Genomic DNA, 14519 nt, shown 5'->3' with positions numbered 1-14519 from the left:
ACTTACATACTCAGTACTGTGGGCAATCCCACGATAGTAATTACTTACCATTTACTTTGTGTAATATACATTGTCAAAAGATTACTTTCTTTCCCTACTCTTGGCATGACCATTTTCTGGGCATTGTATTCAGTTTGTGTTATTTTAACTGCAAAAATAACACAAACTATTACTTGATGTCATTGTTCCACATTGTTAATAAGACATTTATTTCACCAAAGTGTTCAAAACCTCTGTTATGGTTATTAGGAGCCAGATGTTGACTGGGAAATTGCTGCTGACCACGATGGAGAAGAAGAGGATGCAGGGATTGTGGTCCCCGAATTCGACTGCCCTTTGAGTCCAGAAGACACAACTGAACTTCAATCAGTATTTCAGCAAATTGACCCAAACACTCCGGTCAAGGAACTGTACTTACTCTGCCGTGAGTATGTAGCTGAAAGATGTGGCTCTTAAGAAATACAGCTCCCTTGAATGACACAGATGAGGTAAAAGTAAAATTCCTTTGTTCAAAGTGTTACTTAAGTACCAAGAGTAAAATAAGTCATGATGCCGATTTCATGAAAGAGTAAAGTTACTTGGCACAACTGGTGACTGGGTTTTTATTCCATTAAATTGAAACAATTGACACAAAATACAGCTCAAAACTATAATGGTTCCCCAACTTCACCATTTGTTTCCAAAACATTTTGACTAGAACAGTATGTCACTTGAAAGTTTGACTGTATTCTCATCTTGAACAAATGAAAACAAATGAAAACCATGTCAAATAAAGTGCAATAAAGACTGTCTAACCCTAACCCAGAACACATCAATTCTATGACTCTTATGAGTGGCTAAACTCCCTGCTACTCATAACAGCCTGTGTTATGATGCTCAGGAACTCTGGATATGAGCCGAGGTGCCTTGTCGGAAAGGTAATGGAGTTGGAGCATGCATTCACTACGGGAAAGCATACCGTGTGTGTACCATAGCGCACGCTGCAATCATGGTCGAACTCAATTAAGATTTTAAACATCTCTCTCTCTGTTGAGGTGATGGGGACGTGTGCCTGCCCCATAAGCCATTGAAGGAAGCAACCAACAGTGATCTTGGGTTTTTCCTTCATCTCCTCTTCATCTTTTGCCGCCTCACCTGTAGACTCTGTCTCTCTTGAGTCTCTTTCATCACTCTCTGTTATCTTCACAGGGGTCCCCCTCTCTTCAACCACGAAGCTCTTTTCTTCCTCTAAAAACAAGTTGAAAATGAATACAAAGAAATGCATATATTCACCTAAGCAATGTCAATAAATATGGCTATTGTTTTTAAATTGTTTTTTTATGTGGATATTTTGAAGAAGAAAACCTCATTAGCCAGTCCTGCTTTAGTTATCATTGTTTCATCGCAACCATCATGATGCAAAGTTGTGTTTAAACTGAGACATGTAAACATGAATAAAAAGGGTATGCAAAGCTGTCATTGAGTTGCCTGTCGTAATCGGGGGTAAAATTCAATAACAAATACGTTTATAAAATGTCAGGGCAGTAGTATCACCTTCTTCTTCAATGTGTTGGATGAAGTCTTGTAAAAAGTTAACAATCTTCGATTCCCTCTGGCGTCGCAGCGAGCCCAGCTCGCTGAAGACTGGAGATATGGCTCCCATCAGGAATTCAGCATCCGGCTTGTAGAGAGGAAAAAACAAAATGATGTATGCTCAAAGTTGGATGAGCTTAACCCTTTAATTGCCAGAACAAGAAAAAAAACTATGGAAAAATTATTTGTTTGCATTTTTTTATCAAATGGGACACACATAGCACATTTAAACAAAAAAAGGTATCAATATTGATATTGATATAAAAAGTAATGTTAAGTGTTTTTCATAATAAAAAAAGAAAACGTGCTCATCTTACTGTAGATGCTGAATTGGCCTAACAGGAAACCACTGGCCTAACAGCAAATGTCTATATCCTGTGTTTGCCTAACTTGCTCATCTGTGTGCAACTTTGGGCTGTATGCCATGCATGAAAGCTGCTATATAAATTATTATCACTCTTTCACTCTGAGACTCATAAGCCAGTATAGATGTAGTAATAATGTAATATAAGATGTAGTAATATTACCATGAATCTATCTATTTACCATATTGTATTGGAAAACATCTCTGAAACTCTGAAAAAGTTATATTGCTAGTTTAGTTTGTTAAAACTTTTTTTGTGCATCAAGTTATCTAATTATGTTCAGTCAGTGCTCTGACATTAAAATATGTCAAAAATGATATGGTCACCTTACAAAAGTTGACCAAAAAGAGTGATTTCTTCAGCAGTGATTTTTTAGCATGCCAACTTTCTCAGTGGAAAGCTGAATGGCTTTCTGTTCTAACCACAGTGACATCTAGAGGTTGTTTTGTGCATAACATGTCAACCAAATGGTAGAGATGGCTGAATCAGGTAGTTAAACTTTAAAAAAAAAATGTCAACAGGATATCAAGACACAAAATTTGCTCTACCAAATGGTGGCGCTGGCTGTTAAAGGGTTAAGGTTTGAAATTCAGTGGTAAAATCAGCTAGAGACATAATACTGACCTTTTCATGAAGGCCAGCAACGAACAGATCCCTGAAATGCTGTGGTTGTTGTACTATCATCTCACACAAGCCATACAGCTTCATGCCTGAGCATATCTGCTGCAGCATTGGTAGAGTGCGGACCGATGAGTGCAAGATAATTGCCCTATAATTCAGTAACAGATAACAGCAATAATATAAAATCATACATAAAAAAGGGAAAGAGTGACTGCACACTCAATATGAAGTATGAGTGTAAAGGAATAATTGATTGGTTTTAAACATGGGTTGTTATGGGTTAAATCACTTAGCATATCTACATACTTTATTATGTCTTCCTTCCTCTCCCACGTTGCAGGACCACTGTACCCGCATGCTGTTATCCGATCCAGAAGGTCGTACATAGCTTCAGGTTCAGCTATCTCAACCTTTGCAATTAGAAAAACAGTATCACACAGTAAGTCATGGGAGCCTTAGCTTATTTTAAGAATTAGAAAATATTCACACTACAAAGAGGTGTGTGTGTCAACCATACTAAAATAAACGTCATGTTATATGAAGGAGTATCTGAGGAGAAGACAAATATTACCTCTTCCATAAGCTGGCTGAGCTCTGGATCAGTCACATCTTCCTTGGAAATGGAATCTCTATCAATCTCCCCAGTGGATATGTATTCATAGCACCACTTTGAAAAAGTTAGGTGGAGGACCACCTTGTACTATACTGACTGCCATAATCTCTCCAGCTGTCCTGCATTAACAAAGTTTAATCAATGCATAGACATTATTAATAAATGAAATACACATCGAAAAGACATTGCAGAACACAATTCTACATACTTGAAATGCTCTTTGTGGTAGTCAGTAATTGAGTACTTGGGGGTTTTCCCTGTACTCCCTCCCTGAAAAAACTTCCTTTCAACACCTGCCATCATTTCTATAATTGAAAGGAAAAGTGGATCAATACATTGATAATCTCAATTAGACCACTGTATATGTTAAAGTACAGCACGCGTCATGCAAAGCCCTTAACCTGTGCAAGCACAGAAATTGCATGCAACCAGAGAACCGCCACACACTGAGGAATATTTTCATTTATTATAAGGAGGTAAACATATACCTGTTAAGAATTCTTTCCTGAGAGCCCCATGGTCAATTCCAGACTCTCCAATGAAAGACACTCTGAGTTTTTTTTTGGGAGAAGACCTCTTCAGACGTCTCCACTGCCCTAAACCCCTTTCAAACATGTCCTCCCTAGTAACACTAACATTAAAGAGTGTCGTTGTGTCTACTCGTCCACTAAGTGTTTCGATGGCTTCAGCAAGACTTGAAGGAAACAATTAGAAGTTGATTAGACAACTGGATTCAAAACGTTTTCCCTTAAGAGACCCCTTTTGTATCATTGAGTAAACTGACGACCCCTGACTGATGTAAAGTGGCGTCTTTTAAATGATATTCAAGGCATAACAATAACAATGCAGGGCAACTGATGAACAGTACAATTAACACAAATAGTGAACACAATAACTGCAGGACATTTTTGTTTAAAATAAGCAATTACAGGTACATTTTAAGCATATTACCTTTTCTCTCACCCTGTCAGTTCTTCACTGGCATGTTCTTCCAAATCGATAATTTGTGTCGACTGCAATGTACTGATGAGGGAAAAAATATTTCAATGGGGCATGCCTTAATCATGGTTTACAATATCTAACACTGCAAGAAAAAAGTATATAAAGAATGTGCATAATAGGAGAAAAAAAAACCTTTCTCTACAAGTGCTGGCATGTATTTCAACCAAATACTCAGGAAATAACTCTGAGCACAATGGACAGGCCACCTTTAAAAATACAGAAAAGCAGAGCAAATATTCAAGTGAATTACTGAGACGCAGAAACCTTCATCATCTGCAATAATGTAATTGATAAATAATGCCCTGATTTTACCTTAATATCGATTTTAGAACAGGAGGTCCTACACGGGAGCACACTTGGAGAAGCCTATAATAAAATGTAGAAAGACTGCCAATTAATGACACATACAATGAAAATTGTTTAGAAACAAACACTTACAATATTAGTGAGCTTACATTCCCAGGATTGCTTGTAGCTGGAGACTCATCTAAATCTGGGTCCAGATCCTGAAAATCGTAACCAGTTAAAAAAGCTGTCGATTCAGGATGATAATGATCCTGCATAGTTATTTGTGGAATAACATTACCGGTTCCAGATCCATGTGGTCAGAACAGCTGCTTGGTTCACACTCTTGTGCATGTAAAGCCAACAGCTGGACAGGCATGCTTAGATGACACGTGGCACATCTGGCTTTTGGCATATTTTCGAACTCCTTCGATGAGTAGGGCAAGGGGGAGGTGTCCAAAGTGTCCTGGATGGGCATTATATAGAGACAGCCTTTTCCACCTAAAGCTTTGGCAAGGTAGGCCCCCGTGTAACCCTCTGCCTCAGGTGCCAAAACACTTCATTTCCGCTGACCTGATCCTCCTATGTGGGAATAAAAACAAGTTGATGTTATTTAATGCACAGAATGTTCTAGGGGAGGCAGTTGATTTTAACAAGATGCACACTTGCAGTGTTAGGCTTTCTCATGGATTGCTAAAAACAAGAGGGTAGGTAAATATGCTAACCATCAAGGGCATTAATGAGCTATTATAAGAGCAGCTATTGTAGGAGAAGATAGAGGGTATAAATAGGATTTAACTGCAGAAATACTAGACCAAAGTTGAATTTAATAAGGGAGATTGTATCTTACCAGCAGCTTTATGTAGCATCCAGGCTCCTTCCAATGGTACCATTTTGGAATATGATTCCATAAGTATATATGATTGTGAGCCTCTCCGCTCACACAGGGTTCAAATCAGGACGGAAAGAGCAGGTTGGTGAAACACAGGCGTTTATTAACTCCAAACAATAATATGCGCGGGTCTCAAATGTTGCCCGGGTGGGAAACTTCACCGGTCCTTTGGCGACCTTCCAGGATCCCGCCTACTGCATAACAGAACAGAACCAGGTTACGACATGCTTTTCTTCCTGCACTGATTACCTGATTCCGATCAGCTGTCTGGCCTCCGGCCGAGCCACTCCCTTCACTCCAGCAGCCAGCGCCCAAACCACACCCCGCTGCCACATACCCCCACCGCCCGACTCAGGCCGGGATCCCGCCGGCCACAAGCTGACTCTCCCCCCCCCCCTCCGCCGAGCGAGAGAGGAAATCAGCCACGACCATCCGGTTACCCGGCCTGTGGATCACCTTGACGTTGAAAGGCTGTAACGCCAGATACCACCGAGTGATCCGAGCGTTGGCATCCTTCATGCGGTGGAGCCACTGGAGTGGGGCATGGTCCGACCAGAGGGTGAAAGGGCGCCCCAGGAGGTAGTACCGCAGGGCGCCGACCGCCCACCGTATGGCGAGGCACTCCTTTTCCACCGTACTGTAGTTCACCTCCCTCTGGGCGAGCTTACGGCTAATGTACAGTACGGGGCGGTCGACCCCCTCTACGTGCTGGGACAAAACGGCCCCCACCCCACTGTTCGAGGCGTCGGTCTGCAACACAAAAGGGAGAGAGAAGTCAGGAGAATACAGAAGCGGCTTAACACAGAGGGCTTTTTTAACCCTCTCAAACGCCAGCTGACACCGCTCTGTCCACTTGACCGGATCTGAAGCACCCTTTCGGGTCAGGTCGGTCAGGGGACTGGTCAGCTCCGAAAAGGACGGGATGAACCGCCTGTAGTAGCCGGCCAGCCCCATGAACCTCCTGACCTCTTTTTTCATCTTGGGCGCCAGACAGGCTGAAATGGCGGTTGTTTTCTCTATCTGTGGACGCACCTGCCCGCTGCCCAAGTGGTACCCCAGATACCGTACCTCCCTCCGTCCAACCGCACACTTCTTCGGGTTGGCCGTGAGCCCCGCCTGCCTCAGGGACTCGAGCACCGCCCCCACCTGCTGCATATGCTGCTCCCATGTCTCACTGTGAATGATGACATCATCCAAGTAAGCAGCAGCATATGCAGAGTGGGGATGCAGCACCCGGTCCATGAGCCGCTGGAAGGTGGCTGGAGCTCCGAACAACCCGAAAGGGAGTGTGATGAATTGGTATATAAACCATACGGAGTGGAGAAGGCCGTTTTTTCCTTAGACTCTGGAGAAAGGGGAATCTGCCAATAGCCTTTGGTTAAATCCAGCGTCGTGTAAAAGCGAGCAGTGCCTAGCCGATGCAGGAGTTCGTCGACCCGGGGCATTGGATAAGCATCAAATTTGGACACCTCGTTCACCCTGCGGTAGTCCACACAGAACCGGATTGACCCGTCGGACTTACGTACCAGCACGACGGGGCAACACCAGTCACTGGTGAACACTTCTATCACTCCCATCTCTAGCATAGCCTGAAGCTCCGCCTGAACAATTTTCCTCCTGTGTTCAGGCAGCCAATAGGGCCGTGAACGAATGGCCACGCCCGGGGGCGTTTCTATGCGGTGGTGTATGAGAGAGGTGCGCCCTGGCAGCGTAGAGAACACGTCGGCAAACTGCCTTTGCAACGAAGCAACGTCTGCTCTCTGGCCCGGTGAGAGATTGTCGCCACAACCGACCGGGGCTACTTTGTTGCTTTTAATGACCTCCGGTCCCAACTCATTTCTCTCAATCACCGTGGTGGCCAGAGAAACCGACGCCCCCTCCCTCCATGCTTTCAGGAGGTTAAGGTGGTAAATCTGTGTTGCTCCCCCCCTGTCAGAACGCACCACCTCATAATCTACGTCCCCCACTCGTCGTGTGACCACGAAGGGTCCTTGCCACTTGGCGAGTAGTTTAGAGTTAGAGGATGGGAGTAATACAAGCACTTTATCTCCCAGTGAAAATTGTCTCAGTTTCGACCCTCTGTTGTACAGGCGCTGCTGACGTTCCTGAGCCTGGAGCAAATTCTCCCGTGATATCTGCCCCAGTGATTGGAGTTTTGCTCGCAGGTCCATAACGTACTATATTTCGTTCTTACTGGTGCTTGGACCCTCCTCCCAGTTTTCCTTAACTAGGTCCAAAACACCCCGGGGCTTCCTACCAAATAACAGCTCAAAGGGAGAAAATCCCATGGAGGACTGGGGCACCTCCCGCACTGCAAACAACAGAGGATCTAGCCATTTATCCCAATTACGGCTATCTTCGTGAACGAACTTACGAACCATGTTCTTTAGTGTTTTGTTAAACCGTTCCACCAGGCCGTCGGTCTGCGGATGGTAAACACTAGTCCGTATTGAATGGACGCCCAATAGTTCATACAGCTCGCGTAGTGTGCGTGACATAAACTGTGTGCCCTGGTCAGTCAGGATCTCTTTCGGGATCCCGACTCGGGAGATAATGTGAAACAGTGCCTGCGCGACACTCTTTGCAGAGATATTACGCAGCGGCACTGCCTCGGGATATCGCGTTGCATAATCCACTAGGACTAGTACAAAGCGATATCCCCGTGCACTCCGGTCTAATGGCCCGATGAGGTCCATTCCAACTCTCTCAAAAGGCACCTCAATCAATGGTAACGGGCACAAAGGCGCTCTGGGGATGGCCGGCGGGTTAACCAGCTGACATTCACGGCAAGATGCACACCACCGCTTCCCATCTGCGAGAATGCCCGGCCAATAAAATCGGGCCATTATCCGGTGTAATGATTTGTCGTACCCTAGGTGACCTGACATGGGGTTATAATGAGCCGCCTGGAAAAATCATTTCCCGACGGCTTTTTGGCACCAACAACTGGGTATTTATCTCTCCTGTCTGTGTGTCACGTCTTACACGATACAACCTGTCCCTAACCACCATAAAGTGTGGGTGAGTGAGTGCTGCGTTTGGGTGTAGCTGGGAGCCATCAATACTCACCACCTGGCCGACGGCGTGCTGAAGGGTCTCGTCCCTCGACTGTTCGAGGGGGAAATCTTCCACGGGAAACACCAGCGGGTCCAGAGGGACCTCCGCGGCCCCCTCCGTGTCCGTTTCCCCCTCGATGTCGTCAGCCGCCTCCGACTCTCCACTAAACACAGCACACAACTCACATTTCCCTGCCGTCCGTGAACGCACCCCCATAGCCCCCGCTAGCTTAGCAAACCCCGGCCAATTCGTTCCCAAAATCAGAGGGTGCGTAAGGCGAGTGCTAACTCCAGCCCTGACTCTATGCTTTTTCCCCTTATAAGAAATTTCCAGCGTCACCTCCGGGTACTGGTGAATATCCCCATGCACAAACCTCACCTTCACCCACGATGCTTCAATCAATGCCCCAGGCCGAACCAGGTGCTGATGGATCATCGTCTGATTACAGCCCGTGTCCATCAGAGCCTGGTGTGTACCCCCCTGTATACATGCCGGTATACGGTACGTCCCTTCCAAATCGGGGGCGGCAACTGGCGGTCCTGCAACCCGAACCAGCTGTCCGACCTCCATGAGAGGACACTCCCGTCGGAAGTGGCCGGGCTGCCCGCACCGCCAGCAATCCTGCCCTGACGTCTGAGGAGCCCCCCGTGGTGCCGGACGACCAGAAGCGTAGGCCGGACCCTGGGGAGAGATAAAGACAGGAGGGTAAGGTAGAGCTAGGGGGGAAAGTGTCGGGGCTGCGGGGTTGGGGCCGTGTGATGGTGGGGAGGGAAGGGCAGCTGCTCCAGGAAACCTCCTCCTCGGGGCTGGGACGGGTCTGCCCGCTGAGACGGCTGGTGGTCGGGGCTCCTCTTTCATGCTCCGCCGGGGAAGCGAGAGGTGGTCCTCCGCAAGGACGACGGCTGCTTCCAGGTTGGCGGGGCGATGGCACTGGACCCAATTCGCCGTCGAAGATGGCAGGCCGGCGATTAACTGCTCCAGCGCCACCTGCCTGACGACTTCCTCAGCGGAGCGCACCCCCGGCTGGAGCCAGCGGCTCGCTGCATCCAGGAGCCGCTACGCGTAGGAGAAGGGCCGGTCATCGTCCTCGAAGGGGAGGGCCCGGAACCGGCGGCGATGTCCCTCTGGCGTGCTGCCAAGCCGGTCCAGGATGGCCTTCCTCAGATGCCGGTACACATGCCGAGAGGCTGCTGGCAGGCTGTGGGCGGCTAGCTGCGCACTCCCGGATAGCAGAGGCAATAGCCGCGCTGCCCACTCCTCCTCCGGCCACCCGCACGCCGCCGCTGTGCCCTCAAATATGTCCAGGTATGCCTCCGGATCATCCTCTGCCGTCAATTTCTGGAGGGCAATTGAAGGCGGTCGGGCCGGGTTGGTAGCGGGATCGCCCTCCCGAGCGGCCGGACGCTGCAGCAGCTCCCGTAGGAGAGCCCGGTCCTCGCGCTGGCTCGAGGCGATCCCGAGCAGAGCCTCGCTCTGCTGTCGCTGTAATGCTGTGGTGGTCTCCTGCATGTGAGCGAGACGTTGGAGGGCCTGACCCAGCGGGGTTTCTCCTTCCGACATCAGGTCCCTGTTCAGGTGCCACTGTGAGCCTCTCCGCTCACACAGGGTTCAAATCAGGACGGAAAGAGCAGGTTGGTGAAACACAGGCGTTTATTAACTCCAAACAATAATATGCGCGGGTCTCAAACGTTGCCCGGGTGGGAAACTTCACCGGTCCTTTGGCGAGCTTCCAGGATCCCGCCTACTGCATAACAGAACAGAACCAGGTTACGACATGCTTTTCTTCCTGCACTGATTACCTAATAATAATAATAATAATAATACATAATATTTATATAGCGCCTTTCACGAAACCCAAGGTCGCTTCACAAGTCAGGCAGGGGGGGGGAGTAAGGGAAAAGAGGCAGACAGGTCAGGGAGGGGGGGGGCAAGCAAGTAGCGGAAAAATAAAAATAAACCTATCAAACTAACTATATAGTGGGGAAAGCCTTGGTGAAAAGGTGCGTTTTGAGGGCTTTTTTGAAAGTGTCCAAGGTTGGGGCGCTGCGGATTTCGGGGGGGAGAGAGTTCCAGAGGGTGGGAGATGCTACACTGAAAGCTCTGTCACCGAAAGTCCGCAACCTGGTGCGGGGGGTAGAGAGGAGATCCTGTCCAGATGATCGGAGCCTCCGGGATGGAGTGTGGTGGCGGAGAAGGTCAGACAGGTATTGGGGGGCGAGGGCATGGAGGCATTTGTAGGTCAGAAGAAGGAGTTTATATGTGATACGGTGCTTGACTGGGAGCCAGTAGAGGTGGATGAGGGTGGGGGTGATGTGCTGCCAGGGCTTGGTGTGAGTGAGCACCCTGGCAGCCGAGTTCTGCACATACTGGAGCCTGTCCAGGGCTTTACTGGGAACCCCGAACAGGACTCCGTTGCAGTAGTCCAACCGGGAGGAGACGAATGCATGGATGAGGGTCTCGGCCACGGAATCGGAGAGTGATGGTCTTAGATGGGAGATGTTCCTGAGGTGATAGAAGGCAGACTTGGTGACCTTGGTGACCAGACTTGTACCTGATTCCGATCAGCTGTCTGGCCTCCGGCCGAGCCACTCCCTTCACTCCAGCAGCCAGCGCCCAAACCACACCCCGCTGCCACAATGATATCTATGTGGGAAGAGCAAAACAAGTGTGCAGTTAGAACTATAACCCTCCACACATGTGACCACTGTTGAAGCTGATTTCTGACCAGTAGTACTTCAGTGGATTGGGAAACTACAGTAATACATACAAAATGTCCCCAAATTGGGATCAATAAAGTGCTTCTTATATTATCTTGACTCCTTCCCTTATTATTTGTTCTATCTTACCTGGGAGTGGTCAGCATTTTCGGGGATATTGAGAGTCCTCCTGCCAAGTCCAGCCTGGAGAAGGACCATTTCATCCGATGACTTTGGTGTTCTTTCTGTGCACTTATTGAGCAGAAAGAACTGGATTGGGGTTGACCTAACAGCCCTTCTTTTGGGAGATGGGGTATAACTTTTACCCGATTTGAATAGGCCGGGGAAAGCCCTGAGGAGTTGAAAACAATGTGTAAGAGAGGCATTTAAGAAGCTGTTATACAATATATTCATTCTAAACAATCTGAAGAGCGTTAATTTCTATGAAAAAATACCCTGAATTATAGTCATTTGCCAAGTTATTACAATGGCAATTCAGTTCAGAACTATCTTTATTTCCTAATGGATCCAAACCTGGCCATATTTTGGTCCACTGTATTTCCTGCTGTAGAAGGAAAGCCAGGGGTCCTTTGTTGCTTCTGCCCCTGGACTGCCTGACGCTGCCTTGTCCCAGCCTGCTGCCTGTTGCCAAGAGCAGACTGCTGCTGTCCCTGTATAGTAGGCTGTCTGTTGCCCACCTCCACCTGCTCTCCCTGAACCTGTACTTCATCTGTGAACACAATTTAAAGATGTCTATGATTCCCTAGAATCTAAATAAACTGAGTACTAAATACGTAAAGTAGTTAGAATATATAAAGGCTTCATTAATTAAACATTACCCAGATAGTCACAAGCCCTGAAAATAAATAGAAGAACAAGAAGAAGATGAACCTTTAATTATCCCCCATGGGGAAATTCAGTTTTTCACTCTGGTTTTAATATACAGTAGGTTGGTAAAACTGTCACTGAAACACCTTGGCGTGCTTCCGCCGGCCAAGATTGCACTTGTAATTTTTTGTAAACGACTGACCATTAGATGAATCTGTGAAGACAAGTGATCTCCCCCTAGTTTCACTTACGATTTTGAGAAGTTGGTTCAGCCAAGGCACTTCTCAGCAACTCAACGACACGCCTGGCAGCATTTTGTAACTCTATCTGTTAAAATAGATAGCATTTTTCATTTAATCATTTATTTCAATAGGGACAATGCACATAAATGAACACTTTAGACAAATAACGCTTCAAGTGTAAATGGATCATGTCTTACTATACTGTCTATACTGTCTTGCTGTTTTTAAATTATTGTCTTGTTGTTGCGCACTGGCACTTTGACTTTGAGTCGATGTAATTTCGCTGTACTTGTTACAATGACAAATAAAGTATCTATCTATCTATCTATCTATCTATCTATCTATCCAAAACAGACAAAAACAAGAAATAGTCAAATTGATTATCACAATCACAGTGCAAAGACATGTCGTCTTGTTTATCCAGATCTGCTAACAGTTAACTTTAGCTAACTTTTATTATTGCGGGCAGACAGCTGTGTCACTTTCTTCTTATACCGTGGCTTGTAACTAATGCAATGTCAATATCTTAAATGCCCATCAAGCAGATACAATTATAGTTATGTTAAACCATTGTTTTCTATATGCATAGCTAAAAGTACCGGTTTTTGTACGTACCTCCTTGTCGTCAGCCATTCTTCTTCTGCGGGGCTTTCCCGCTCCGATATCCCTCTTCATTTCAAAAAGGCCAATCATAAAAGAGGAGGGGTGTAACCAATTAGATTTGGTGTTACTGGGACACGGTACGCCCAATTCCTAACATTTCTCCGCGCGCGAGAGCAGGCCAGAGTTTCACGAGCAGAAGAGCAGGAATTGCTCGCGAGAGCGCAGGAGACCAAGGAGAGCTCATGTAGATGCTGCACATGCTCAAGGCATGTTTCTCCCCTGCAGGCTTCAATATTACTCTCGCGCGAGTGCCGTTTTAGTGCTCGCGAAAATAATATATGTCCGCGGCTGCTTGACTTGTGCTCGCGTGGATCTCATATGCCCTCGTGATTTATGACAGAGATTTGCCGCCATAATCAACTCTCTCACACACACACACACACACACACACACACACACACACACACACACACACGCACACGCACACGCACACACACACACACACACTGTTAGTTCAACAACGCCCTTTGCTGGGGGCATATTCATTACAACAGACACCGATACACTCCCTAACCCTAACCCTAACCCTACTGTTTATTTGTAGATATCTCCTAAAGCCTACAAATAAAGTGTGAAATGTGGGCTGCCTGTTACATATATTACTGAGCGATATATATTATACACACTGTTCTGTTTCTGCAATGACTTCAGCAGCTGTTCTCACTGTAAATATCGCGTCACAATGAAAGCAGTTGTATTAAAAAAAGAAATAGCCTGACATCCAGGGGAGATGTAATTAGTGAGTAAACAAACGGTAAAGGGCAGGAAGTCTGATGCATATTTTATCATCTCAAATAACTTATAATCACAACGGGAACAGTTTGCAGAGCTGTGCTTCGTTGACATAAGTCCAGCCATGCGTCGCGCCTCTTTTAAACATCACTGTTGGCTGAAATCGACTCCGGAGGATACATCCCTCGGTTATAGCTCCTCCAGAGAGACTCCTCTTTCCTCTCTCCTCTACATCGTTGTACCCTCGGTTATAGCTCCTCCAGATAGACTCCTCTCTCCTCTAAATCAGTGTATCCTCGGTTACGGCACCTCCAGACAGCCTCCTCGAATATCGATCCTCGACGAGCCTTTAGAGAAATTTGTTTTCCTTCGAGACGGCACGTCATCATCCGTTTCCGGGTCGATGCCGGAGGACCTGGGACGCGAAAATTAGAGAAATGACAAACGACTCATTTCCGAGGACTCGCGCGCGTCAGCTTGACGCCGGGACGACCGGCTGCCCTCCCCGACAGGCGCACGGACGCGAGGGCTCGCGCATCACTGCGCGCACAAGTGCGACCGCAGTTTCAATTATTAGGGCCCCAGCACGGAGCGCTAGGACCTAACGGCGTCCTAGCACGAAGTGCGAGGAACCTATTGTTCTCCGTGGTATTATTATTATTATTATTATTATTATTATAAGAAATCATATTTCCTGTTTTTGAGGGCTTTACGATGCTGAGAAAGTTGTATAATTTTGCACAGGCGCCAGGACCGGTAAAGATTGCAACATTCTTGAGTCAATGGGTTAAAATATTACAACGTACTCGCTATCGCCACCTATCAGAATCCCATTTCGGAATAAATTTACAAAGTCGCACCGTAACGCCGAATGACCTGACATTTTGCACACATATCCGGGTGGACCTGTTCTACAAATAATCCTCTTGGAACCCTAAGTTCCGCCTACAT

At 46.8% G+C, this 14519-nt stretch overlaps 1 protein-coding gene across 1 annotated transcript; it reads right to left on the bottom strand.

The window, feature by feature from the left end:
* Nucleotides 1-586: 586 nt before the first annotated feature.
* Nucleotides 587-13260, bottom strand: LOC307034777 (uncharacterized protein). The gene is made up of 19 exons (XM_079673660.1): nucleotides 12789-13260; nucleotides 12183-12258; nucleotides 11638-11833; nucleotides 11254-11455; nucleotides 10959-11050; nucleotides 8786-9088; nucleotides 5309-5544; nucleotides 4760-5040; nucleotides 4629-4679; nucleotides 4486-4539; nucleotides 4306-4379; nucleotides 4123-4194; nucleotides 3660-3865; nucleotides 3380-3476; nucleotides 3130-3290; nucleotides 2865-2968; nucleotides 2562-2706; nucleotides 1534-1660; nucleotides 587-1227 (listed from the first exon to the last, which is right to left on the bottom strand). The coding sequence occupies exons 1-6, from the start codon at nucleotides 12864-12866 to the stop codon at nucleotides 8866-8868; spliced, it is 867 nt and encodes a 288-aa protein (XP_079529786.1). The 5' UTR covers nucleotides 12867-13260; the 3' UTR covers nucleotides 587-1227; nucleotides 1534-1660; nucleotides 2562-2706; nucleotides 2865-2968; nucleotides 3130-3290; nucleotides 3380-3476; nucleotides 3660-3865; nucleotides 4123-4194; nucleotides 4306-4379; nucleotides 4486-4539; nucleotides 4629-4679; nucleotides 4760-5040; nucleotides 5309-5544; nucleotides 8786-8865.
* Between the last annotated feature and the right edge of the window lie 1259 nt (nucleotides 13261-14519).

Source organism: Notothenia rossii (assembly GCF_949606895.1).
Source record: "Notothenia rossii genome assembly, chromosome: 4".
In the NCBI taxonomy this organism is placed as follows: Eukaryota; Metazoa; Chordata; class Actinopteri; order Perciformes; family Nototheniidae; genus Notothenia; species Notothenia rossii.
This window is presented reverse-complemented; position numbering and strand designations above follow the sequence as displayed.